The 26,527-nt window shown below is 48.5% G+C and overlaps 1 protein-coding gene across 3 annotated transcripts in view; it reads left to right on the forward strand.

Annotated features, from left to right (window-relative positions):
* EPB41L5 (erythrocyte membrane protein band 4.1 like 5) overlaps window positions 1–26,527 on the forward strand; it is a 562,556-nt gene that overhangs the window by 213,003 nt on the left and 323,026 nt on the right. For all 3 annotated transcript variants that reach the window (XM_063933986.1, XM_063933985.1, XM_063933987.1), the window contains exons 6-7: window positions 5,011–5,055; window positions 5,923–5,975. In XM_063933986.1, the coding sequence (XP_063790056.1) occupies window positions 5,011–5,055; window positions 5,923–5,975 (98 nt within the window). The remainder of the gene's footprint in view (window positions 1–5,010; window positions 5,056–5,922; window positions 5,976–26,527) is intronic.

The raw sequence follows: 26,527 nt of genomic DNA on the forward strand, positions 1-26,527 counted from the left end.
GTAAAAGCCCTTATCTGATTTTCCATATGGATAGGGCAGAATTGAGGACTCGTCCCCAGTTTCTCCCTAAGGTGGTATCAGCTTTTCACTTGAACCAACCTATTGTGGTGCCTGCGGCTACTAGGGACTTGGAGGATTCCAAGTTACTGGACGTAGTCAGGGCCTTGAAAATTTATGTTTCCAGGACGGCTGGAGTCAGGAAAACTGACTCGCTTTTTATCCTGTATGCACCCAACAAAATAGGTGCTCCTGCTTCTAAGCAGACTATTGCTCGCTGGATTTGTAGCACAATTCAGCTGGCGCATTCTGCGGCTGGATTACCGCATCCAAAATCAGTAAAAGCCCATTCCACGAGGAAGGTGGGCTCATCTTGGGCGGATGCCCGAGGGGTCTCGGCTTTACAACTTTGCCGAGCTGCAACTTGGTCAGGGGCAAACACGTTTGCTAAATTCTACAAATTTGATACCCTGGCTGAGGAGGACCTTGAGTTCTCTCATTCGGTGCTGCAGAGTCATCCGCACTCTCCCGCCCGTTTGGGAGCTTTGGTATAATCCCCATGGTCCTTACGGAGTTCCCAGCATCCACTAGGACGTCAGAGAAAATAAGATTTTACTCACCGGTAAATCTATTTCTCGTAGTCCGTAGTGGATGCTGGGCGCCCATCCCAAGTGCGGATTGTCTGCAATACTTGTATATAGTTATTGACTAACTTAAGGGTTATTGTTGAGCCATCTGTTGAGAGGCTCAGTTGTATTTCATACTGTTAACTGGGTATAGTATCACGAGTTATACGGTGTGATTGGTGTGGCTGGTATGAGTCTTACCCGGGATTCAACATCCTTCCTTAATGTGTCAGCTCTTCCGGGCACAGTATCCTAACTGAGGTCTGGAGGAGGGGCATAGAGGGAGGAGCCAGTGCACACCAGATAGTACCAAATCTTTCTTATAGAGTGCCCAGTCTCCTGCGGAGCCCGTCTATTCCCCATGGTCCTTACGGAGTTCCCAGCATCCACTACGGACTACGAGAAATAGATTTACCGGTGAGTAAAATCTTATTTTTTACCTTATGTTCCCCCACAGCAAAAGAAAACACCACAATATCAGATGCAGTCCTTTCGGTCGCATAAGTTCAGAAGAGGTCGGGGCTCTTCCTTCCTCGCCAGAGGTAAAGGTAGAGGGAAAAGAATACCTGCTACGGCTAGTTCCCAGGAGCAGAAGTCCTCCCCGGCTTCTACTAAATCCACCGCATGACGCTGGGGCTCCACTGAGGGAGTCCGCGCCGGTGGGGGTACGTCTTCGACTCTTCAACCACGTCTGGGTTCAGTCAGACGTGGATCCTTGGGCGATGGAAATTGTATCCCAAGGCTACAAGCTGGAATTCGAAGAGGTGCCTCCTCGCCGATTTTTCAAATCGGCTTTACCAGCTTCTCCCCCAGAGAGGGAGATAGTTTTAGCTGCAATTCAAAAACTGTGTCAACAACAAGTGATTATCAAGGTTCCCCTAGTCCAACAGGGGAAGGGGTACTATTCAACCCTGTTTGTGGTCCCGAAACCGGATGGCTCGGTCAGACCCATTCTAAATCTAAAATCCCTAAACCTGTACTTGAAAAAGTTCAAATTCAAGATGGAATCGCTCCGGGCAGTTATCTCCAGCCTGGAAGGGGGGGATTTTATGGTGTCACTAGACATAAAGGATACATACCTTCATGTCCCCATATATCCCCCTCATCAGGAGTACCTGAGATTCGCTGTACAGGACTGTCATTACCAGTTTCAGACGTTGCCGTTTGGGCTTTCCACGGCCCCGTGGTTTTTTACTAAGGTAATGGCGGAAATGATGGTGCTCCTGCGCAGGCAGGGAGTCACAATTATCCCGTACTTGGACGATCTCCTGATAAAAGCGAGATCGAGAGATCAATTGCAGAAAAGCGTGTCGCTCTCCCTGAGAGTGCTGCAGCAGCATGGCTGGATTCTAAATCTACCAAAGTCACAGTTGGTTCCAACGACTCGGCTATCTTCTTAGGCATGATTCTGGACACGGAACTAAAGAGGGTTTTTCTCCCGATGGGAAAAAGCCCAGGAACTCCAGAACATGGTCAGAGACCTGTTAAAACCGAAAAGAGTGTCAGTCCATCAATGCACTCGAGTACTGGGAAAATTGGTGGTGACCTACAAGGCCATCCCCTTCGGCAGGTTCCATGCGAGGATGTTTCAGTGGGACCTTCTGGACAAGTGGTCGGAGTCCCATCTACAAATACATCAGAAAATAAGCCTGTCCCCCAGGGCCAGGGTGTCTCTCCTGTGGTGGCTGCAGAGTGCTCACCTTCTCGAGAGTCGCAGGTTCGGCATTCAAGACTGGGTTCTGGTGACCACGGACGCGAGCCTCCGAGGATGGGGAGCCGTCACACAAGGAAGAGATTTTCAGGGACTATGGTCAAGCCAGGAGGCTTGTCTACACATCAACGTACTGGAATTGAGGGCCATATACAACGGCCTACGACAAGTGGAGAATCTTCTTCGAGACCTACCGGTTCTGATTCAATCAGACAACGTCACAGCTGTGGCTCATGTAAACCGCCAAGGCGGGACAAGGAGCAGAGTGGCAATGGCGGAAGCCACCAGGATTCTTCGCTGGGCGGAAAATCGCGTAAGCGCTCTGTCAGCAGTCTTCATTCCGGGAGTGGACAACTGGGGAGCCGACTTCCTCAGCAGACACTATCTCCATCCAGGAGAGTGGGGACTTCATCAGGAAGTTTTTGCAGAGATAACAAGTCAGTGGGGACTTCCACAAATAGACATGATGGCGTCACGCCTCAACAAGAAGCTTCGGAGGTATTGTGCCAGGTCAAGGGACCCTCAGGCAGTAGCGGTGGACGCCCTGGTGACACCATGGGTGTTTCAGTCGGTCTATGTGTTCCCTCCTCTTCCGCTTATCTCAAAAATACTGAGAATCATAAGACGAAAAAGAGTGCAGACAATACTCATTGTTCCAGATTGGCCTCGAAGGGCCTGGTATTCAGATCTTCAGGAAATGCTCACAGAAGATCCGTGGCCTCTTCCTCTCAGGGAAGACCTGTTGCAGCAGGGGCCCTGCGTGTTCCAAGACTTACCGCAGTTACGTTTGACGGCGTGGCGGTTGAACACCAAATCCTAGCGGGGAAAGGTATTCCGGAGGAAGTCATCCCTACTCTGATAAGGGCTAGGAAGGAGGTGACGGCGAAACATTATCACTGCATCTGGAGGAAGTATGTATCTTGGTGTGAAGCCAAGAATGCTCCTACTGAAGATTTCCATCTGGGCCGTTTTCTCCACTTTCTACGGACAGGAGTGGATATGGGCCTAAAGTTAGGCTCCATTAAGGTACAGATTTCGGCCCTATCAATTTTCTTTCAGAAGGAATTGGCTTCTCTCCCCGAAGTCCTGACTTTTGTTAAGGGAGTGCTGCATATCCAGCCTCCCTTTGTTCCCCCAGTGGCACCATGGGACCTTAACGTGGTGTTACAGTTCCTAAAGTCTCACTGGTTTGAGCTTCTTCAAACCGTTGAATTAAAATTTCTCACTTGGAATGTGGTCATGTTGTTGGCCTTGGCGTCTGCAAGGCGGGTGTCCGAATTGGCGGCTTTGTCTCATTTGATTTTCCATGTGGATAGAGCAGAATTGAGGACTTGTGCTCAATTTTTGCCTAAGGTGGTTTCATCTTTTCATATGAACCAACCTATTGTGGTGCCTGTGGCTACGGGTGACGTGGAGGATTCCAAGTCCCTTGATGTAGCCAGGGCCTTAAAAATTTGTGTAGCCAGGACGGCTCGGGTTAGGAAAACAGAGGCACTATTTGTCCTGTATGCAGCCAACAAGGTTGGCGCTCCTGCATCTAAACAGACTATTGCTCGATGGATCTGTAAGACGATTCAGCAGGCTCATTCTGCGGCTGGATTGCCGTTACCAAATTCTGTAAAGGCCCATTCCACTAGGAAGGTGGGCTCTTCTTGGGCGGCTGCCCGAGGCGTCTCGGCATTACAGCTTTGCCGAGTGGCGACTTGGGGGTACATTTACTAAGATGGGAGTTCTATTTAAGATGGGATGTTGCCCATAGCAACCAATCAGATTCTACTTCTCATTTATCTAGCACCTTCTAGAAGATAATACCTGGAATCTGATTGGTTGCTATGAGCAACATCCCATCTTAAATAGAACTCCCATCTTAGTAAATTTACCCCTTGGTCGGGTTCAAACACTTTTGCTAAATTCTACAAGTTTGATACCTTGGCTGAGGAGGACCTCAAGTTTGCTCAATCGGTGCTGCAGAGTCATCCGCACTCTCCTGCCCGGTCTGGAGCTTTGGTATAATCCCCATGGTCCTTACGGAGTCCCCAGCATCCTCTAGGACGTAAGAGAAAATAAGATTTTAAACCTACCGGTAAATCTTTTTCTCCTAGTCCGTAGAGGATGCTGGGCGCCCGTCCCAGTGCGGACTAAATTCTGCAAGACTTGTATATAATTATTGCTTACATAAGGGTTATGTTACAGTTTTGATCAGTCTCTGGCTGATGCTGTTTTGTTTCATACTGTTAACTGGTTCGTATGTTCCAAGTTGTACGGTGTGGATGGTGTGGGCTGGTATGTATCTTGCCCTTAGATTAACAAAAATCCTTTCCTCGTACTGTCCGTCTCCTCTGGGCACAGTTCTCTAACTGAGGTCTGGAGGAGGGGCATAGAGGGAGGAGCCAGTGCACACCCATCTAAAGTCTTTAGAGTGCCCATGTCTCCCGCGGAGCCCGTCTATACCCCATGGTCCTTACGGAGCCCCCAGCATCCTCTACGGACTAGGAGAAAAAGATTTACCGGTAGATTTAAAATCTTATTTTTACTCCATGTTAAATTGCAGAGTTTATTGTAATTGTTTTGATTGCTAGTGTTTAAAGTGTGAACCTGCATTTTCTCTTTTTTTTCTCTGTGTAGTGCTCAGACTACCTGTTGATTCTCCATTATTCACCGTTTTTTCTGTTTCAGGTACCTATTTGTGCTGCAGCTGAAACAAGATATCCTCAGTGGAAAGTAAGTGTTTCTGTCTGTGATGGTTATTGTGCTTCCTGACCTTTTCTGCTAGCTCTCAGTTCTGCTTACCTTGTTTCCTTTTTATTTTTGTAACATACCTAAGGAGGCAAATCCCAGGACTTCTTTTCAATCCCGGTTATCGGGTTTGAAAAAAAGGTCAATCCTGGGATACCCGTGATTGGTTTGAAGACCGGCCCAGCCCACACAAATACCTACCATCATCCTCATGGGTGGGAGCCGGGCTCGCGGGCTGCGGGCGGGAAGGTGCGGTACTGGTGGCTGACGTCAGACTTTCCATCAAAATAACAGACGGCTACATCCCGATGGTTAAAATACCAACACAGGCTATTTTAGATAGGTAAACCTAACCTTCCCCGGAAGACCCTAACCACTGACCCACCCCCACCATGCAGCTTACCTCTCCGGCAGCCCATGAGTGGTGTCGGGATTCTGCTGATGGTATTTCGACTGCCAGGATCCTGACAAGATGCCCACCCACCACAGCCCATGAGTGTAATATTCATTGTGGATCTTTGAATCTAAGTTCTGTTTGAAGGTGGCCTGGAAACAAGTCATTCTGTCCAGTCAGGATCTACTGTATCTTTATCCGGCAATAATTATATTGTTGTGTGTATCCAGTTACCAGCAGACTGCAGTGTATAGTTTCATTAAGCAGCATTGTCAATTGTTATAATTCGACTCCACATTCATTCTACTACTACCAAAAAAAAGACAATCAGTATAAACTAGACTGTGGCCATAGTCTAGTTAATACTGACTGATTTTTTTTTTACATTTTTTTTATTTTTTTTGTAGTAATGCAATGTAAAGGTTATTAACCATAATTTCATATGTTTTGTCTGTCAGGTTGGAATGTCCATTTGATACCTGTGTGCAGTTGGCAGCATACACCCTGCAAGGTAAGGGGCACATAGCATGAATATTTCTGAAATGAATCTGTGCTAGCTGCCTCTTTACCTCTTCTGTGCTATATAATGTATCCTGCTCTACATCTGTCCGTCCATCCATCCATCCATCTTATAAATGAGAACGTCTGTTTGTCTGAGTGCAATAAATTCCGAAACCACTGAACCGATTGCGATGCGGTTTTCATCATTGTATAGGTATTTTATCCAGACAGATATTAGGCTAAGTGTCCTCAGGATTGGCTGTCGGGGGGTAGTGAATGGGGCTTCGTGGGAAGGTGTCCCATGCACTGATCTCGGCAGCATCAGGCGTACATGCCTCAGTAGCATCCGTTCAGATGCACATTTGTACTATTTACCGTGATAAAGTTATTGGTAGGTAAGCATAGTTACTTCTTTGGACTAACATCTGTAAATGTTGGTCAAAGAGCTATAGATTATTTTTTTTTACCGGCTCATTTTTGCTGAGCTTCCACGATGCCTAGGAGAACATCTTCACTTAGTCTTGGCTGTGCTGCGGATGAATGGGTGCGCATTGCGAGAAGAAATGAGGATTGACCAGAGACAGAACATCACCTCTTAGAAGACTGAGACAGACCTGCTTCTCAGCGTCAAACAAAAACTCTGCAGCAGAGAAGTACTCTACTGTACTTGCAAAGAGAGTGAACCCATTTACATAGTCAAGGTGAAACCTCTGATGAAAATGCGGCTCGCCTCGCTGCGCAAAGAGCGCGTACCTGTGTAAATAAAGATTGCTAAAATACATGCAATAAATACCTTTTTATGTATAATACATTCTCCCAACACCCTCCACCCCACCCAATATACCGTATTGCCAAAATCCAAAAACCCTAGGTAACAGACTTTCTCTGACGTCCTAGTGGATGCTGGGGACTCCGAAAGGACCATGGGGAATAGCGGCTCCGCAGGAGACTGGGCACAAAAGTAAAAGCTTTAAGACTACCTGGTGTGCACTGGCTCCTCCCCCTATGACCCTCCTCCAAGCCTCAGTTAGATTTTTGTGCCCGAACGAGAAGGGTGCAGTCTAGGTGGCTCTCCTGAGCTGCTTAGAAAAAAGTTTAGTTTTAGGTTTTTTATTTTCAGTGAAACCTGCTGGCAACAGGCTCACTGCATCGAGGGATTAAGGGGAGAAGAAGCGAACTCACCTGCGTGCAGAGTGGATTGGGCTTCTTAGGCTACTGGACATTAGCTCCAGAGGGACGATCACAGGCCCAGCCATGGATGGGTCCCAGAGCCGCGCCGCCGTCCCCCTTACAGAGCCAGAAGAGCAGAAGAGGTCCGGAAAAATCGGCGGCAGAAGACGTCCTGTCTTCAATAAGGTAGCGCACAGCACCGCAGCTGTGCGCCATTGCTCTCAGCACACTTCACACTCCGGTCACTGAGGGTGCAGGGCGCTGGGTGGGGGCGCCCTGAGACGCAATATAAACACCTTAGGGGGCAAAAAATGCATCACATATAGCTCCTGGGCTATATGGATGCATTTAACTCATGCCTGTTTTTCCATAAAAAAGCGGGAGAACGGCCGCCGAGAAGGGGGCGGAGCCTATCTCCTCAGCACACTGGCGCCATTTTTCCTCACAGCTCCGTTGGAGGGAAGCTCCCTGACTCTCCCCTGCAGTCCTGCACTACAGAAACAGGGTAAAACAAGAGAGGGGGGGCACTAAATTGGCAGATAAATCTATACAGCAGCTATATAAGGGAAAAACACTTATATAAGGTTATCCCTGTATATATATATATATATATAGCGCTCTGGTGTGTGCTGGCAAACTCTCCCTCTGTCTCCCCAAAGGGCTAGTGGGGTCCTGTCCTCTATCAGAGCATTCCCTGTGTGTGTGCTGTGTGTCGGTACGTTGTGTCGACATGTATGAGGAGGAAAATGGTATGGAGGCGGAGCAATTGCCTGTATTAGTGATGTCACCCCCTAGGGAGTCGACACCTGACTGGATGGTCTTATGGAAGGAATTATGTGATAGTGTCAGCACTTTACAAAAGACTGTTGACGACATGAGACAGCCGGCAAATCAGTTAATACCTGTACAGGCGTCTCAAACACCGTCAGGGGCTCTAAAGCGCCCGTTACCTCAGGTGGTCGACACAGACCCAGACACGGACACTGACTCCAGTGTCGACGGTGAGGAAACAAACGTATTTTCCAGTAGGGTCACACGTTACATGATCACGGCAATGAAGGAGGTTTTGAACATTTCTGATACTACAAGTACCACAAAAAAGGGTATTATGTGGGGTGTGAAAAAACTACCCGTAGTTTTTCCTGAATCAGATGAATTAAATGAGGTGTGTGATGAAGCGTGGGTTTCCCCCGATAAAAAAACTGCTAATTTCTAAAAAATTATTGGCATTATACCCTTTCCCGCCAGAGGTTAGGGCGCGTTGGGAAACACCCCCTAGGGTGGATAAGGCGCTCACACCTTTTCAAAACAAGTGGCGTTACCGTCTCCTGATACGGCCGCCCTCAAGGAACCAGCTGATAGGAAGCTGGAAAATATCCTAAAAAGTATATACACACATACTGGTATTATACTGCGACCAGCAATCGCCTCAGCCTGGATGTGCAGTGCTGGGGTGGCTTGGTCGGATTCCCTGACTGAAAATATTGATACCCTGGACAGGGACAATATATTTTCTCTGACGTCCTAGTGGATGCTGGGGACTCCGTCAGGACCATGGGGATATAGCGGCTCCGCAGGAGACAGGGCACAATAATAAAAGCTTTAGGATCAGGTGGTGTGCACTGGCTCCTCCCCCTATGACCCTCCTCCAAGCCTCAGTTAGATTTTTGTGCCCGACGAGAAGGGTGCAATCTAGGTGGCTCTCCTGAGCTGCTTAGAATAAAAGTTTAAGTTAGGTTTTTTATTTTCAGTGAGTCCTGCTGGCAACAGGCTCACTGCTACGAGGGACTTAGGGGAGAGAAGAAAACTCACCTGCGTGCAGGATGGATTTGCTTCTTAGGCTACTGGACACCATTAGCTCCAGAGGGAGTCGGAACACAGGTCTCACCCTGGGGTTCGTCCCGGAGCCGTGCCGCCGACCCCCCTTACAGATGCCGAAGTTGAAGAGGTCCAGAGGTCCAGAAACAGGCGGCAGAAGACTTTCAGTCTTCATAAGGTAGCGCACAGCACTGCAGCTGTGCGCCATTGTTGTCAGCACACTTCACCAACAGTCACCAACTGTCACTGAGGGTGCAGGGCGCTGGGGGGGGCGCCCTGGGCAGCAATGTATAATACCTTTTTATGGCTAAAATACATCACATATAGCCCTTGAGGCTATATGGATGTATTTAACCCCTGCCAGATCTCACAAACTCCGGGAGAAGAGCCCGCCGAAAAGGGGGCGGGGCCTATTCTCCTCAGCACACGGCGCCATTTTCCTGCTCAGCTCTGCTGTGAGGAAGGCTCCCAGGCTCTCCCCTGCACTGCACTACAGAAACAGGGTTAAAACAGAGAGGGGGGGCACTTATTTGGCGATATGATTACATATATAAAAATGCTATAAGGGAAAACACTTGTATAAGGGGTTGTCCCTGTATAATTATAGCGTTTTTGGTGTGTGCTGGCAAACTCTCCCTCTGTCTCCCCAAAGGGCTAGTGGGGTCCTGTCCTCTGTCAGAGCATTACCTGTGTGTGTGCTGTGTGTCGGTACGTGTGTGTCGACATGTAGGAGGACGATGTTGGTGAGGAGGCGGAGCAAATTGCCTGTATTGGTGATGTCACTCTCTAGGGAGTAGACACTGGAATGGATGGCTTATTTAGGAATTACGTGATAATGTCAACACGCTGCAAGGTCGGTTGACGACATGAGACGGCCGGCAAACAAATTAGTACCTGTCCAGGCGTCTCAGACACCGTCAGGGGCTTGTAAAAACGCCCATTTACCTCAGTCGGTCGACACAGACACAGACACGGACACTGACTCCAGTGTCGATGGTGAAGAAACAAACGTATTTTCCTTTAGGGCCACACGTTTCATGTTAAGGGCAATGAAGGAGGTGTTACATATTTCTGATACTACAAGTACCACAAATAAGGGTATTATGTAGGGTGTGAATAAACTACTTGTAGTTTTTCCTGAATCAGATAAATTAAATGAAGTGTGTGATGATACGTGGGTTTCCTCCGATAGAAAATTATTGGCGGTATACCCTTTCCCGCCAGAAGTTAGGGCGAGTTGGGAAACACACCTTAGGGTGAATAAGGCGCTCACACGCTTATAAAAACAAGTGGCGTTACCGTCTCCAGATACGGCAGCCCTCAAGGAGCCAGCTGATAGGAAGCTGAAAAATATCCTAAAAGTATATACACATATACTGGTGTTATACTACGACCAGCAATCGCCTCAGCCTGGATGTGCAGCGCTGAGGGGGCTTGGTCGGATTTCCTGACTGAAAATATTGATACCCTTGACAGGGACAAGATTTTATTGACTATAGAGCATTTTAAGGATGCATTTCTATATATGCGAGATGCGCAGAGGGATATTTGCATTCTGGCATCAAGAGTAAATGTGATGTCCATATCTGCCAGACGACAGTGGTCAGGTGATGCAGATTCCAGACGGCACATGGAAGTATTGCCGTATAAAGGGGCGGTCCATCGGACCTGGTGGCCATGGCAACAGCTGAAAAATCCACCTTTTGTTACCCCAAGTCACATCTCAGCAGAAAAGGACACAGTCTTTTCAGTCTCAGTCCTTTCGTCCCCATAAGGGCAGGCGGGCAAAAGGGCCAGTCATATCTGCCCAGGGGTAGAGGAAAGGGAAGAAGACTGCAGCAGGCAGCCCATCACCAGGAACAGAAGCCCTCCACAGCTTCTGCCAAGTCCGCAGCATGACGCTGGGGCCGTACAAGCGGACTCAGGTGCGGTAGGGGGTCATCTCAAGAGTTTCAGCACGCAGTGGGCTCACTCACAAGTGGACTCCTGGATCCTACACGTAGTATCCCAGGTGTACATTGGAAATTCGAGACGTCTCCCCCTCACAAGTTCCTGAAGTCTGCTTTACCAACGTCTCCCTCCGACAGGGAGGCAGTATTGGGAACAATTCACAGGCTGTATTCCCAGCAGGTGATAATCAAAGTACCCCTTCTACAACAAGGGAAGGGGTATTATTCCACACTATATTGTGGTACTGAAGCCAGACGGCTAGGTGAGATCTGAAATATTTGAACACTTACATACAAGCGTTCAAATCAAGATGGAGTCACTCAGAGCAGTGATAGCGAACCAGGAAGAAGGGGACGATTTGGTGTCACTGGATATCAGGGACGCTTACCTACATGTCCAAATTTGCCCTTCTCACCAAGGGTACCTCAGGTTCGTGGTACAGAACTGTCACTATCAGTTCAGACGCTGCCGTTTGGATTGTCCACGGCACCCCGGGTCTTTACCAAGGTAATGGCCGAAATGATGATTCTTCTTAAAAGAAATATGGACGCTTTCCTGATAAGGGCAAGGTCCAGAGAACAGTTGGAGGTCGGAGTAGCACTATCTTAAGTAGTTCTACGACAGCACGAGTGGATTCTAAATATTCCAAAATCGCATTTTTTTCCGACGACACGTCTACTGTTCGTAGGGATGATTCTGGTCACAGTCCAGAAAAGGATGTTTTCTCCCGGAGAAGAAAGCCAGGGAGTTATCCGAGCTAGTCAGGAACCTCCTAAAACCAGGAAAAGTATCAGTGCATCATTGCACAAGGATCCTGTGAAAAATGGTGGTTTCTTACAAAGCGATCCCATTCGGTAGATTTCACGCAAGAACCTTTACGTGGGATCTGCTGGAAAAATGGTCCGGATCGCATCTTCAGATGCATCAGCGGATAACCCTGTCTCCAAGGACAAGGGTGTTTCTTCTGCGGTGGCTGCAGAGTGCTCATCTATGAAAGGGCCGCAGATTCGGCATTCAGGACTGGGTCCTGGTGACCACGGATGCCAGCCTGAGTGGCTGGGGAGCAGTCACACAAGGAAAAAATTTCCAGAGAGTGTGATCGAGTCTGGAGACTTCTCTCCACATAAATATACTGGAGCTAAGGGCAATTTACAATGCTCTAAGCTTAGCAAGACCTCTGCTTCAAGGTCAGCCGGTATTGATCCAGTGGGACAACATCACGGCAGTCGCCCACGTAAACAGACAGGGCGGCACAAGAAGCAGGAGGGAAATGGCAGAAACTGCAAGGATTCTTCGCTGGGCGAAAAATCATGTGATAACACTCTCAGCAGTGTTCATTCCGGGAGTGGAAAACTGGGAAGCAGACTTCCTCAGCAGGCATGACCTCCACCCGGGAGAGTGGGGACTTCATCGGGAAGTCTTCCACATGATTGTAAACCGTTGTGAAAAACCAAAGGTGGACATGATGGCGTCCCGCCTGAACAAAAAACTAGATATTGCGCCAGGTCAAGGGACCCTCAGGCAATAGCGGTGGACGCTCTGGTAACACTGTGGATGTACCAGTCAAAATATGTGTTCCCTCCTATGCCTCTCATACAAAAAGTACTGAGAATCATAAGAGGGAGATGAGTAAGAATAATACTCGTGGTTCCGGATTGGCCAAGAAGGACTTGGTACCCGAAACTTCAAGAGATGTTCACGGAAGACCCGTGGCCTCTACCTTTAAGAAAGGACCTGCTCCAGCAGGGGCCTTGTCTGTTCCAAGACTTACCGCGGCCGCGTTTGACGGCATGGCGGTTGAACGCCGGATCCTGAAAGGGCATTCCAGATGAAGTCATCCCTACCCTGGTCGAAGACAGGAAGGATGTAACCGCAAAACATTTTCACCGCATTTGGCGAAGATATGTTGCGTGGTGTGAGGCCAAGAAGGCCCCTACAGAGGAATTCCAACTGGGTCGTTTCCTACATTTCCTGAAAACAGGACTGTCTATGGGCCTAAAATTAGGGTCCATTAAGGTTCAAATTTCGGCCCTGTCGAATTTCTTCCAGAAAGAACTGGCTTTAGTCCCTGACGTTCAGATGTTTGTAAAAGGGGTACTGCATATACAGCCTCCTTTTGTGCCCCAGTGGCACCTTGGGATCTCAATGTTGTTTTGAGTTTCCTAAAGTCACATTGGTTTGAACCACTCACCACTGTGGACTTAAAATATCTCACATGGAAGGTGACGATGCTATTAGCCCTGGCTTCAGCCAGGCGTGTGTCAGAATTGGCGGCTTTATCATATATAAAGCCCTTACTTAATTTTTCATTCTGACAGGGCAGAATTGAGGACTCGTCCTCAATTTCTCCTTAAGGTGTTTTCTGTTTTTCACATGAACCAACCTATTGTGGTACCTGCGGGTACTAGGGACTTGGAGGACTCCAAGTTACTTGACGTTGTCAGGGCCCTGAAAAATATGTTTCCAGGAAGGCTGGAGTCAGAAAATCTGACTCGCTGTTTAGCCTGTATGCACCCAACAAGATGGGTGCTCCTGCTTCTAAGCAGACGATTGCTCGCTGGATTTGTAATACAATTCAGTTTACACATTCTGTGGCAGGCCTGCCACAGCCAAAATCGGTAAAAGCCCATTCCAAAAGGAAGGGGGCTCATCTTGGGCGACTGCCCGAGGGGTCTCGGCTTTACAACTTTGCCGAGCAGTTACTTGGTCAGGGGAAAACACGTTTGCTAAATTCTACAAATTTGATACCCTGGCTGAGGAGGACATGGAGTTCTCTCATTCGGTGCTGCAGGGTCATCCGCACTCTCCCGCCCGTTTGGGAGCTTTGGTATAATCCCCATGGTCCTGACGGAGTCCCCAGCATCCACTAGGACATGGGTCTTCAACCTGTGGCCCTCCAGCTGCTGTGAAACTACATGTCCCAGCATGCCCTGCCACAGTTTTGCTATTAAGGTATGCTAAAGCTGAGGCAGGGCATGCTGGGATGTGTAGTTCCACAGCAGCTGGAGGGCCGCAGGTTGAAGACCCATGCACTAGGACGTCAGAGAAAATAAGATTTTACTTACCGATAAATCTATTTCTCGTAGTCCGTAGTGGATGCTGGGCACCCATCCCAAGTGCGGATTGTTACAAAAATCGGGTTATTCTTGTTGTGAGCCATCTTTTCAGAGGCTCCTTCGTTGTTATCATACTGTTAACTGGGTTCAGATCACAGGTTGTACGGTGTGATTGGTGTGGCTGGTATGAGTCTTACCCGGGATTCAATATCCTTCCTTATTATGCACGCTCGTCCGGGCACAGTATCCTAACTGAGGCTTGGAGGAGGGTCATAGGGGGAGGAGCCAGTGCACACCACCTGATCCTAAAGCTTTTATTATTGTGCCCTGTCTCCTGCGGAGCCGCTATATCCCCATGGTCCTGACGGAGTCCCCAGCATCCACTACGGACTACGAGAAATAGATTTATCGGTAAGTAAAATCTTATTATTGACTATAGAGCATTTAAAGGATGCATTTCTATATATGAGAGATGCACAGAGGGATATTTGCACTCTGGCATCAAGAGTAAGTGCGCTGTCCATTTCTGCCAGAAGAAGGTTATGGATGCGACAGTGGTCAGGTGATGCGGATTCCAAACGGCATATGGAAGTATTGCCGTATAAAGGGGAGGAGTTATTTGGGGTCGGTCTATCGGACCTGGTGGCCACGGCAACGGCTGGGAAATCCACTTTTTACCCCAGGTCACCTCTCAGCAGAAAAAGACACCGTCTTTTCAGGTTCAGTCCTTTCGTCCCCATAAGGGCAAGCGGGCAAAAGGCCACTCGTATCTGCCCCGGGGCAGAGGAAGGGGAAAAAGACTGCAGCAGACAGCCTCTTCCCAGGAACAGAAGCCCTCCCCCGCTTCTGCCAAGTCCTCAGCATGACGCTGGGGCCTTACAAGCGGACTCAGGCACGGTGGGGGCCCGTCTCAAGAATTTCAGCGCGCAGTGGGCTCACTCGCAAGTGGACCCCTGGATCCTGCAGGTAGTATCTCAGGGGTACAAATTGGAATTCGAGACGTCTCCCCCTCGCCGGTTCCTGAAGTCTGCTTTACCAACGTCTCCCCCCGACAGGGATGCGATATTGGAAGCCATTCAACAAGCTGTATTCCCAGCAGGTGATAATCAAGGTACCACTACTACAACAGGGAAAGGGGTATTATTCCACGCTGTTTGTGGTACCGAAGCCGGACGGCTCGGTGAGACCTATTTTAAATCTGAAATCCTTGAACACTTACATACAAAGGTTCAAATTCAAGATGGAGTCACTCAGAGCAGTGATAGCGAACCTGGAAGAAGGGGACTATATGGTGTCTCTGGACATCAAGGATGCTTACCTCCATGTCCCAATTTGCCCTTCTCACCAAGGGTACCTCAGGTTTGTGGTACAGAACTGTCACTATCAGTTTCAGACGCTGCCGTTTGGATTGTCCACGGCACCCCGGGTCTTTACCAAGGTAATGGCCGAAATGATGATTCTTCTTCGAAGAAAAGGCGTCTTAATTATCCCTTACTTGGACGATCTCCTGATAAGGGCAAGGTCCAGAGAACAGTTAGAGGTCGGAGTAGCACTATCTCAAGTAGTACTACGACAGCACGGGTGGATTCTAAATATTCCAAAATCGCAGCTGATTCCGACGACACGTCTGCTGTTCCTAGGGATGATTCTGGACACAGTCCAGAAAAAGGTGTTTCTCCCGGAGGAGAAAGCCAGGGAGTTATCCGACCTAGTCAGGAACCTCCTAAAACCAGGCCAAGTGTCAGTGCATCAATGCACAAGGGTCCTGGGAAAAATGGTGGCTTCTTACGAAGCGATTCCATTCGGCAGATTCCACGCAAGAACTTTTCAGTGGGATCTGCTGGACAAATGGTCTGGATCGCATCTTCAAATGCATCAGCGGATAACCCTGTCTCCAAGGACAAGGGTGTCTCTCCTGTGGTGGTTGCAGAGTGCTCATCTTCTAGAGGGCCGCAGATTCGGCATTCAGGACTGGGTCCTGGTGACCACAGATGCCAGCCTGAGAGGCTGGGGAGCAGTCACACAGGGAAGAAATTTCCAGGGCTTGTGGTCAAGCATGGAAACGTCACTTCACATAAATATCCTGGAACTAAGGGCCATTTACAATGCCCTAAGTCAGGCAAGGCCTCTGCTTCAGGGTCAGCCGGTGTTGATCCAGTCGGACAACATCACGGCAGTCGCCCACGTAAACAGACAGGGCGGCACAAGAAGCAGGAGGGCAATGACGGAAGTTGCAAGAATTCTTCGCTGGGCGGAAAATCATGTGATAGCACTGTCAGCAGTGTTCATTCCGGGAGTGGAAGGGACCCTCAGGCAATAGCTGTGGACGCTCTGGTAACACCGTGGGTGTACCAGTCCGTGTATGTGTTTCCTCCTCTGCCTCTCATACCCAAGGTACTGAGAATCATAAGAAGGAGAGGAGTAAGGACTATACTCGTGGCTCCGGATTGGCCAAGAAGGACTTGGTACCCGGAACTTCAAGAGATGCTCACGGAAGACCCGTGGCCTCTACCTCTAAGAAAGGACCTGCTCCAGCAGGGACCCTGTCTGTTCCAAGACTTACCGCGGCTGCGTTTGACGGCATGGCGGTTGAACGCCGGATCCTGAAGGAAAAAGGCATTCCGGATGAAGTCATCCCTACCCTGATCAAAGCCAGGAAGGATGTAACTGTGCAACATTATCACCGTATTTGGCGTAAATATGTTGCGTGGTGTGAGGCCAGGAAGGCCCCTACAGAGGAATTTCAACTGGGTCGTTTCCTGCATTTCCTGCAAACAGGACTGTCTATGGGCCTAAAATTAGGGTCCATTAAGGTTCAAATTTCGTCCCTGTCGATATTCTTCCAGAAAGAACTAGCTTCAGTTCCTGAAGTTCAGACGTTTGTCAAGGGGGTACTGCATATACAGCCTCCTTTTGTGCCTCCAGTGGCACCTTGGGATCTAAATGTAGTTTTGGGATTCCTAAAATCACATTGGTTTGAACCACTCACCACTGTGGACTTAAAATATCTCACATGGAAAGTGGTAATGCTGTTAGCCCTGGCTTCAGCCAGGCGTGTCTCAGAATTGGCGGCTTTATCCTATAAAAGCCCTTACCTAATTTTTCATACGGACAGGGCAGAATTGAGGACTCGTCCTCAATTTCTCCCTAAGGTGGTTTCAGCGTTTCACTTAAACCAGCCTATTGTGGTACCTGCGGCTACTAGGGACTTGGAGGATTCCAAGTTGCAGGACGTAGTCAGGGCCCTGAAAATATATGTTTCCGGGACGGCTGGAGTCAGAAAATCTGACTCGCTGTTTATCTTGTATGCACCCAACAAGCTGGGTGCTCCTGCTTCTAAGCAGACTATTGCTCGTTGGATTTGTAGTACAATTCAGCTTGCACATTCTGTGGCAGGCCTGCCACAGCCAAAATCTGTAAAAGCCCATTCCACACGGAAAGTGGGCTCATCTTGGGCGGCTGCCCGAGGGGTCTCGGCTTTACAACTTTGCCGAGCAGCTACTTGGTCAGGGGCAAACACGTTTGCTAAATTCTACAAATTTGATACCCTGGCTGAGGAGGACCTGGAGTTCTCTCATTCGGTGCTGCACTCTCCCGCCCGTTTGGGAGCTTTGGTATAATCCCCATGGTCCTTTCGGAGTCCCCAGCATCCACTAGGACGTCAGAGAAAATAAGAATTTACTTACCGATAATTCTATTTCTCATAGTCCGTAGTGGATGCTGGGCGCCCATCCCAAGTGCGGATTGTCTGCAATACTTGTACATAGTTATTGTTACAAAAAATCGGGTTATTATTGTTGTGAGCCATCTTTTCAGAGGCTCCTCTGTTATCATGCTGTTAACTGGGTTCAGATCACAAGTTGTACGGTGTGATTGGTGTGGCTGGTATGAGTCTTACCCGGGATTCAAAATCCTTCCTTATTGTGTACGCTCGTCCGGGCACAGTATCCTAACTGAGGCTTGGAGGAGGGTCATAGGGGGAGGAGCCAGTCCACACCAGGTAGTCTTAAAGCTTTTACTTTTGTGCCCAGTCTCCTGCGGAGCCGCTATTCCCCATGGTCCTTTCGGAGTCCCCAGCATCCACTACGAACTATGAGAAATAGAATTATCGGTAAGTAAATTCTTATTTTATTATCATAGACTTCCACCCGAGTGGAGCCAGGTACTGCAGCTAGGAAAATATATCTTTTAAATGTGAATACTTAACTGTGTATACGATTAGTTCTGAAAGTACAGATCTGTCCGCTCTCACCTAGTTCTATTCATGTCAAACATGTCCTAAGACCTGACACTCTGCTTCCACAGCCTAGCCCTAACTCCTGGCATTCTGAGACTGTCATCATTTCACATTTTATCATGTCAACATTGTGGTGTTGACATGATTGCTGACATTGTAAATGTCAACCTAATGACTGCATTCTCCTAAAAACCACATACAGCATAAAAAAGGCTTCAGTGAGCCCTCAGAAGACTAAGGGATCTATTTACTAAGCCTTATATGGAGAGCAAGTGGATGGAGATAAAGGGGGTCATTCCGAGTTGATCGCTAGCTGAATTTGTTTGCAGCGCAGCGATTAGGCTAAAAAAACGGCAGTTCTGCGTATGCGGCGCAATGTACGGGCACAATGAACGATGTAGTTTTGCACAGGGTCTAGTGATGCATTTCAGTCGCACTGCTTGCCGCAGAGTGATTGACATGAAGTGGGCGTTTATTGTTGGCAACTGACCGTTTTTAGGGAGTGTGCGGAAAAACGCAGGCGTGCCAGGAAAAACACTGGGCTGGTTTGTGACGTCAATCCGAAATCGAATAGTCTGAAGTGATCGCAAGCGCTGAGTAGGTTTTGAGCTACTCTGAAACTACACAAATCTTTTTTGCAGGCGCTCTGCGATACAACCGTTCGCACTTCTGCTAAGCTAAAATGCACAGCTGCTAAAACTAGCTAGCGAGCGATCAACTCTGAATGACCCCCAAAGTACCAGCCAACCAGCTCCTAACTGTCATTGTTCAAACCCAGCCTGGGACATGGTAGTTAGTATCTGATTATTATGATCCAGAGTAGATACCTGGACTAAGTGATGCAGAAGTCTGGGTATGAGACGGATATAGTGGGTTGACTAGACACGTGGAGGAATTGTAATGATTCAGGGTTGGTGTAGTGGCTGTTATGAGTGCTTCCAGGTGGTACCAGGTGGCGCTCATACGATTACGCTTGCCCAGCACTCTTTTAGCCTCCTGCAATGCTAGGCTTCACCTTTTTAGCAGCTGCTTTTCCAGGGTTAATTAGGTCCACCCTGTACTCAGATGTGCCCAGGACTCATGGATGGACAAGGTGACTATTGGAGTCTGGGCAAGAGTAAGGTACAAGTGCAGAGAAATGCTCGCTGCATACAACGTTGATTAAGCTGCTCCATCCATAAGCTGAGATAGTAACAGAATGTATGTAGGTGCAACAATACACAGGATGGTGTTAGCAACTAAACACAAAACTATGTGAATGCAACAATGCACAGGATGGAATAAGCGAGTAAGTATTAACTACATACGAATGCAAAAATGCACAGGATGGTAAACAATAACAGAATGAATGAGAGCAAAAGATGAAGCTGTGTGGAAGGTCCACGCAAAACCTGATTTCAAGGTGAGCTGGATCCGATCAGGGAAACTATCTAGACTTTGTAACCACACAAACGAGTCTGTGAATTTTATGGGAGGGCATAAAATGTGATTATGGTAGAATCTGATTTAAAACAGGTCATTGTATGTTTGTGCTTTTACTTGTTTGGCTATATTTATTTGTAATTTGACAGATTTTAGTGAGACTTATTAAGTTCTGCTTAGTAATACTATTCGTGTTTCAGAGATATTTTAAAGATGTAAATCCCTGTCTGCCTTTCCTTCCAGCCTTGAAATTGATGTCTAGATGCCAATACCCAGACCTCTTTCTTTGGCTCCCAAATATGTTTGCCTTGCTCCTATAATTTTGATAATTTTTACCCTGCATGTTTTAATATGTTAGAGTTTAGAGCTGTACGATGTGTGTGTGATAGTGTGTCTTGCTGAGTTCCAGTAATGACTGCTATAGCCAGTGGTAGTGCAGTAAGCCCCCTATCTGGCTCCTGGGCGGATAAGAAGATTTTGTTTAGATGACATGGGATGGTAATCCGGATTTAGCAGCATCATGTCTGGCTGCCAGTAAACGTGTTATTTACAGAGGAATCCTATGCTAACCTTTCCTGCATCTTCCATGTGTGTTTAACCCAATCTTTTGGGCAACTCTGTCCTTGCAAGATGCGCTTAGTTCTTCAAACTTTAGATCCAAGTTTTTCCTTCTCCCTTTGGGGCACATTCCGAGTTGATCGCTAGCTGCCGTTCGCAGCGCAGCGATCAGGCTAATAATTGGCATTTCTGCGCATGCACCCGCGTGTCGTACAGGTACAAAGCCCGTTGTGGTTGTGCCCAGGTTCTAGTGAAGTTTTCAGTCGCACTGACGGCCGCAAGAAGATTGACAGGAAGGGGGCGTTTCTGGGTGTCAACTGACCGTTTTCAGGGAGTGTTTGCAAAAATGCAGGCGTGTCTGAAAAAACGCAGGCGTGGTTGGGCGTTCGCTGGGCAGGTGTATGACGTCAAATCCGGACACGAATAGGCTGAAGTGATCGCAAGCGCCGAGTAGGTTTAGAGCTACTCTGAAACTGCACAAACTGTTTTTGCAGAGCTCAGCTGCACATGCGTTCGCACTTCAGCTAAGCTAAAATACACTCCCCAGTGGGCGGCGGCATAGCGTTTGCACGGCTGCTAAAACTAGTTAGCGAGCGATCAACTCAGAGTTGCCCCCTTTAATCTTCCAGCATGAGTAGAAAATGTTTGTTTTTCCCAAAGCCATAAGTGTGTGTGTGTGTGTGTGTGTGTGTGTGTGTGGGATTCACAGGCCATTAACTATCAATGCTTTTTCACCTGAGATATATGTCCGTATTAGCGATGTTCGGACCCAACTGATGAGGTTCACTGTGACATGTAGGTATACAGTTTTGCCCAAACATACAAAGAACCTCAACTGTACTTCATGTTAAATTGCAGAGTTTATTATAATTGTTTCTACCGTGTTTCCCCGATAATAAGCCCTACCCCGAAAATAAGCCCTACCCTTGCTTTTGGAAACTGGTCCAAAATAAGCCCTACCCCGAAAATAAGCCCTATCAAAATTCTTATTACCCGAGTCCGTGCACTAAATTCAATGCCCCCAGCTCCACCCCCGCTAACCCCCTTCACCGCCGCCCTGCTTGAGGGATGCTGTACAGTACTGAAGACTCCATCTCCAAGTCCCAGGGATGCATTGCGCCCTGCGCATGATGTCACCGCGCACATCACGCGGCTTCTGTACACGGCGGGAGCGGAGTAGCAGTGGCGCTGGCAGAAAGCAAGAAGAAGAACTGGAAAGTGCTGTAGGTGAGGAGCAGGACTGGGGGGCATGGTGGCTGTAAAAGGAGGACTGGGGGCTGTGAAAGCAGGACATGGTGGCTGTAAAAGGGGGGCTGTAAAAGCAGGACTGGGGGAATGGTGGCTGTAAAAGGAGGACTGGGGGCTGTAAAAGCAGGACTGGGGGCATGGTGGCACCTGTTTTTTTTAAATTTGCTGTCAATGTTAATTAAAATAAGCCCTACCCCGAAAATAAGCCCTATGGTGTTTTTTGTTGGAAAAAAAATAATAAAACAGTGTCTTATTATCGGGGAAACACGGTATCACCTGTATTCTTAGTGCTTAGATTGTACGCTGCATTTTCATGTTTTTCTCTAGCATCCATAAGGGAGATTTAGTACGATGGGGTACCAAAAGGAGCCGGTGCACTTTACATTTCTTCACTGGGTATGCTGGCTCCTCCCCTCTATACCCTATCCCACAGGCAGTTTAGAAAAAAGTGCCCTCAGGAGAGAGTGCACATCTCTGCAGCTCCAGAGAGTTTTCTTCAATTTCTTTTAAACTTTTATTATTTTCGGTATGCTGTTTGGGGAACGGCATGCCTGCACAATGGGAGTTAGGAGGGTAATGGTCACCAGCCTTGCGTGGTGTCAGAGCAGATTCCCCGCTGCAGGACCACCGTCCTGAGAGGTTGTATGTTCAGCGGGGCATTGCGCCTTAGCTGTCGCAGTCGCAGCACGTCGCACACCCCTAACAAATGCCTGTGGTGGCTACAAGCCTGGGGTCCCGCTAGGGGGGTCACCCTGTTCATGGTGCGGCTAAACGCGGGCACAGAATACGGGACCCTCCTGGGGGGAACCCGCTAGGGCCCCCCGTGCAAACTGGCTAGCAGTGGCTTAAACCAGCACTTGTGATGTTTTTAAGCAAACTAGGAGACATTGCCAGTATAAAAAACTCTGTAGCTCCGGTGCCATTGGGGGTAGGGGGTTTGGGGGCGGAGCTGCCTCAGAACGTGACCAGCTGCATTTTTGTGCCTTCCTCTGCTGCTGCTGCATTAAGCAAGCACACACAGCTCCTCCTGACTCACAAGACACGCTGGAAAACTGGTACAGGGTGTAGCAAAGGACGAGAGCCGCTATTGTACACGACCTGTGTCCTCTACAGGACAGAAATCATTAGTGTTTCATTGTGATATAGTAAGCCGACAGCCCCACTGGGGTTGTATAGCTGGGGTGTGCTGGTCTTCTCTCTCTGTGTGTCTCTTCTCACATACAGTAAGGGCAGGCTTGCTAAGTGTTACTGTCTGTGTGTATGTCATTGTGATTACTGTGAACATGGGTAAACAGAAACTATGCAGTGTATGCCACACCAGATTCTCTCCCTTGTCCAATTCTGTTTCATGTGAACAATGTAGCCAATCTTCACAGCTCAGTGAAGGGGCTGGGGGAGAGGGACCAGAGCCATCCTGTTTAGGGGCTCTTAAGACTATGATGTCTGATATGTCATCACAACTCGCTGCTAATGCTCAGAAAACTCAGCTACTACAACAGGCTGTTGCAGACTTAGCTGCTAGGGCAGATGTTACACAGCCCCCCTCTCTAACTCAGGATCACAAAAGCGTGGTTTAGCTGCTCTGCTCTCTGATTCAGATGAGGAAATACAGCAGGATGGAGAAGACTTGGATCCCGTTAGTGAGGATTTTGCTTCTGCTAAGGGTATTGAACCCCTCATTCTAGCTATACGGGACGTACTAAAGCTCCCTCTAGAGGATGCTGCGTCACAGCAGTCATTTTTCTTTACACAAAACAAGCCTAATGTCACTTTCTCTGATTATGCAAAGTTAAATGACCTATTTAAATTAGCCTGGAAAAATCCAGACAAAAAATATCAAGTGTCAAAATGATTTTTGCACACTTTCCCATTTGCTCATGAAGGTAGGAAATTCTGGGAAGAGCCCCCGGGAATTGACGTCTCAGGCGCTACCTGCCTCGGGCTCCTTTACTATAAAGCACAGGTTCTCAAACTCTGTCCTCAGGACCCCACACAGTGCATGTTTTGTAGGTAACCCAGCAGGTGCACAGGTGTATTAATTACTCACTGACACATTGTAAAAGGTCCACAGGTGGAGCTAATTATTTCACTTATGATTCTGCGAGGAGACCTACAAAACATGCACTGTGTGGGGTCCTGAGGACCGAGTTTGAGAACCTATGCTATAAAGGACTCTGGGGACAGAAAGATAGAGACTGCACTAAAGTCTATCTACACAGCAGCAGGTGTATCGCAAAGGCCGGTCATAGGGGGTTGCTGGATGACCCATGCCATTCATACGTGGGCTACTCGGATTCAGGGATATGCCTCTGGTCACTACGGTGACTCTCCTGAAGCACATTCAGGACACTGCACGCGTCCTGTGTGTCTCGCTCAAGGAAATGGGCAATATTAATGCTAGGACGTCTGCCATGGCAGTGTCAGCGTGCAGGGCCTTGTGGTTGCGTCAGTGGATAGCGGACGCAGAATCCAATCGTAGTGTGAAATCCCTCCCCTTTTCTGGGGAATAGCTCTTTGGAAATCCACGTATCCAACTCAACCCCAAAGTCACTGCAGGGAAATCAATGTTTCTCCCCTCTGGGGCCCCGCCGGCTAGGCATTCGTACCCGGGGCCATCTGTTCAGTTCTTTCGGTCTAACAGATTTCGATCTAGGGCCAGGGGTGCCTCCATTGCGTATAGAGGCACCGGAGGTAAGACGAGAAGACCTGCAAACATCGGTTCTCAGGAACAGAGCACCAGTTCTGCTTCCACTAATTCCTCAGCATGACGGTGCCCACCCACCCCAAGGGGATCTCAAGGTGGGAGCTCAACTGCATCACTTCAGCTGCGTCTGGTAGGTTTCCTGCCAGGATACCTGGGTCAGGGACCTCATTTCTCAGGGGTACAAGCTTACCAGTTTTGGAGGATATGCAAGTTACGTTTTAACAGGCCATCCAAAGGTTGGTCCAGTCCCACGTCACTGTTCCAGGACCAATACCACAAAAAGGCAGGGGTTATTACTCCAACCTGTTTGTGGCACCGAAGCCGGACGGTTCGGTAAGGCCCATTTTGAATCTAAAGTCCTTGAATTCTTACTTAAAGGTTTTCAAGTTCAAAATGGGGGCCTGAAAGAACAGGAATTCATGGTTTCCTTGGATATCAAGGATGCCTACCTTCATATTTCTATTTGGCCACCTCATCAGGCTTATCGGAGGTTAGCCCTGCTGGATGACCACTACCAGTTCCAGGCACTGCCCTTCTGCCTGTCCACAGCTCTGAGGGTATTCACAAAGGTAATGGCAGAGATCATGTTCCAGCTCCGGGGGAAGGGTCAGTGTTGTCCTTTACTTGGACGATCTCCTGATAAAAGCAAGATCCAGGGAGCTTTTATTGCTCCATATCAACTGCACTATCCAACTTCCGTCACACCATGGGTGGATTCTCAATTTACAGAAGTCCCACCTGGAGCCAACTCAGCAGCTCCTGTTCCTGGGGATGTTACTGGATACTGTGGCCCAGAAGGTGTTCCTCCCAGAGGACTAAGAGAGAACACTTCAGGAGATGCTCCACATGGTGCTCCGACCTACTCGAGTATCCATCCATCTTTGCATAAGATTGTTGGATAAGATGGTCGCCTCATTCGTGGCGGTCCAATATGGGAGGTTCCATGCCAGAACATTTCAATTGGATCTCCTGAGCAAGTGGTCTGGATCACATCTGCAGATGCACCGGATGATACGGCTGTCACTTCAGGCCAGGATTTCCCTCCTGTAGAGGCTGCAGTCCTCCAAACTCCTGGAAGGCCGGAGTTAAGGGATTCAGGGTTGGATCCTCCTCACAGCGGAGGCAAGTCTGAAAGGATGGGGAGCTGTCACCCAAGGGGCGCAATTCCAGGGCAGGTGGTCAGCCCACAAAGCCCTCCTTCCGATCAACATTCTGGAACTTCGGGTGATCTACAATGCTCTGCTTCAGGCCTCTCCTCTGCTGAAGGATCACGCGATCCAAGTACAGTCGGACAACGCCACAGCAGTGGCGTACATCAATCGGCAAGGAGGGACATAAAGCAGAGACTGCATGCGAGAGGTGTCAAAGATCCTCCTCTGGGCAGAAAGAAATGCAAGAGCAATGTCGGTAATCTTCATTCCGGGAGTGGACAACTGGGAAGCGAACTTCCTGGGTCGTCGCGATCTCCACCCGGGGAAGTGGGTCTCTACTATCAGGTGTTTCAGCAGATCATTGACCGGTGGGGCTGCCCACAAATAGACATGATGGCTACTCGACTCAACAAGAAGCTTTACTGGTATTGCTCACGAACCAGGGACCCACAGGCGAGGGCAGTTGATGCACTGATGTCGCCTTGGCCTTACCAGCTGGTCTACCTGTTTCCTCCGATTCCGTTGCTCCCAAGGGTGCTCAAGCGAATCAGAAATCAAGGTGTCCAGGCAATGCTGATTGCCCCGGATTGGCTTCGGAGGGCGTGGTACGCGGATCTTCTGGACATGTCCGTCGAAGACCCTTGGCCTCTACCACTAAGAAGTAGAGATGAGCGGGTTCGGGATTTACTCGGTACTCAAAATGGCATTTTATTGGCTATCCAAAACAAGAGACATCCGTGATCCAATAAGATGCTGTTTTGAGAACCGAGTAAAACTGAACCCGCTCATCTCTACTAAGAAGAGATCTTCTTCAACAAGGACCGTTTGTCTACCCGGACTTACGGCGACTTCGTTTGACGGCGTGGAGGTTGAGCGGAACATCCTAGCTCTCAAGGGCCTTTCCTAAAAGGTTATTGCTATCATGGTTCAGGCCAGGAAACCTGTGACGTCAAAACACTATCATCATATCTGAGAAGAAATGTCTCCTGGTGTGAGGAACCCACGTATCCACCTGCAGAGTTCCATTTGGGACGTTTCTTACGTCTCCTGCAGGCTGGTGTGGATAAGGGCTTATGCCTGGGTTCCGTTAAGGTCCAGATTTCAGCCCTCTCCATTTTCTTCCAGAAGAATTTGGCACTGTTGCCAGAAGTTCAGACCTTCTTGCAAGGGGTACTCCACATACAACCTCCTTTTGTGCTGCCTACGCACCCTGGGATTTGAATGTGGTGTTGGAATTTCTACAGTCCA

This window comes from Pseudophryne corroboree, chromosome 7 (assembly GCF_028390025.1).
Source record: "Pseudophryne corroboree isolate aPseCor3 chromosome 7, aPseCor3.hap2, whole genome shotgun sequence".
Taxonomy (NCBI): Eukaryota; Metazoa; Chordata; class Amphibia; order Anura; family Myobatrachidae; genus Pseudophryne; species Pseudophryne corroboree.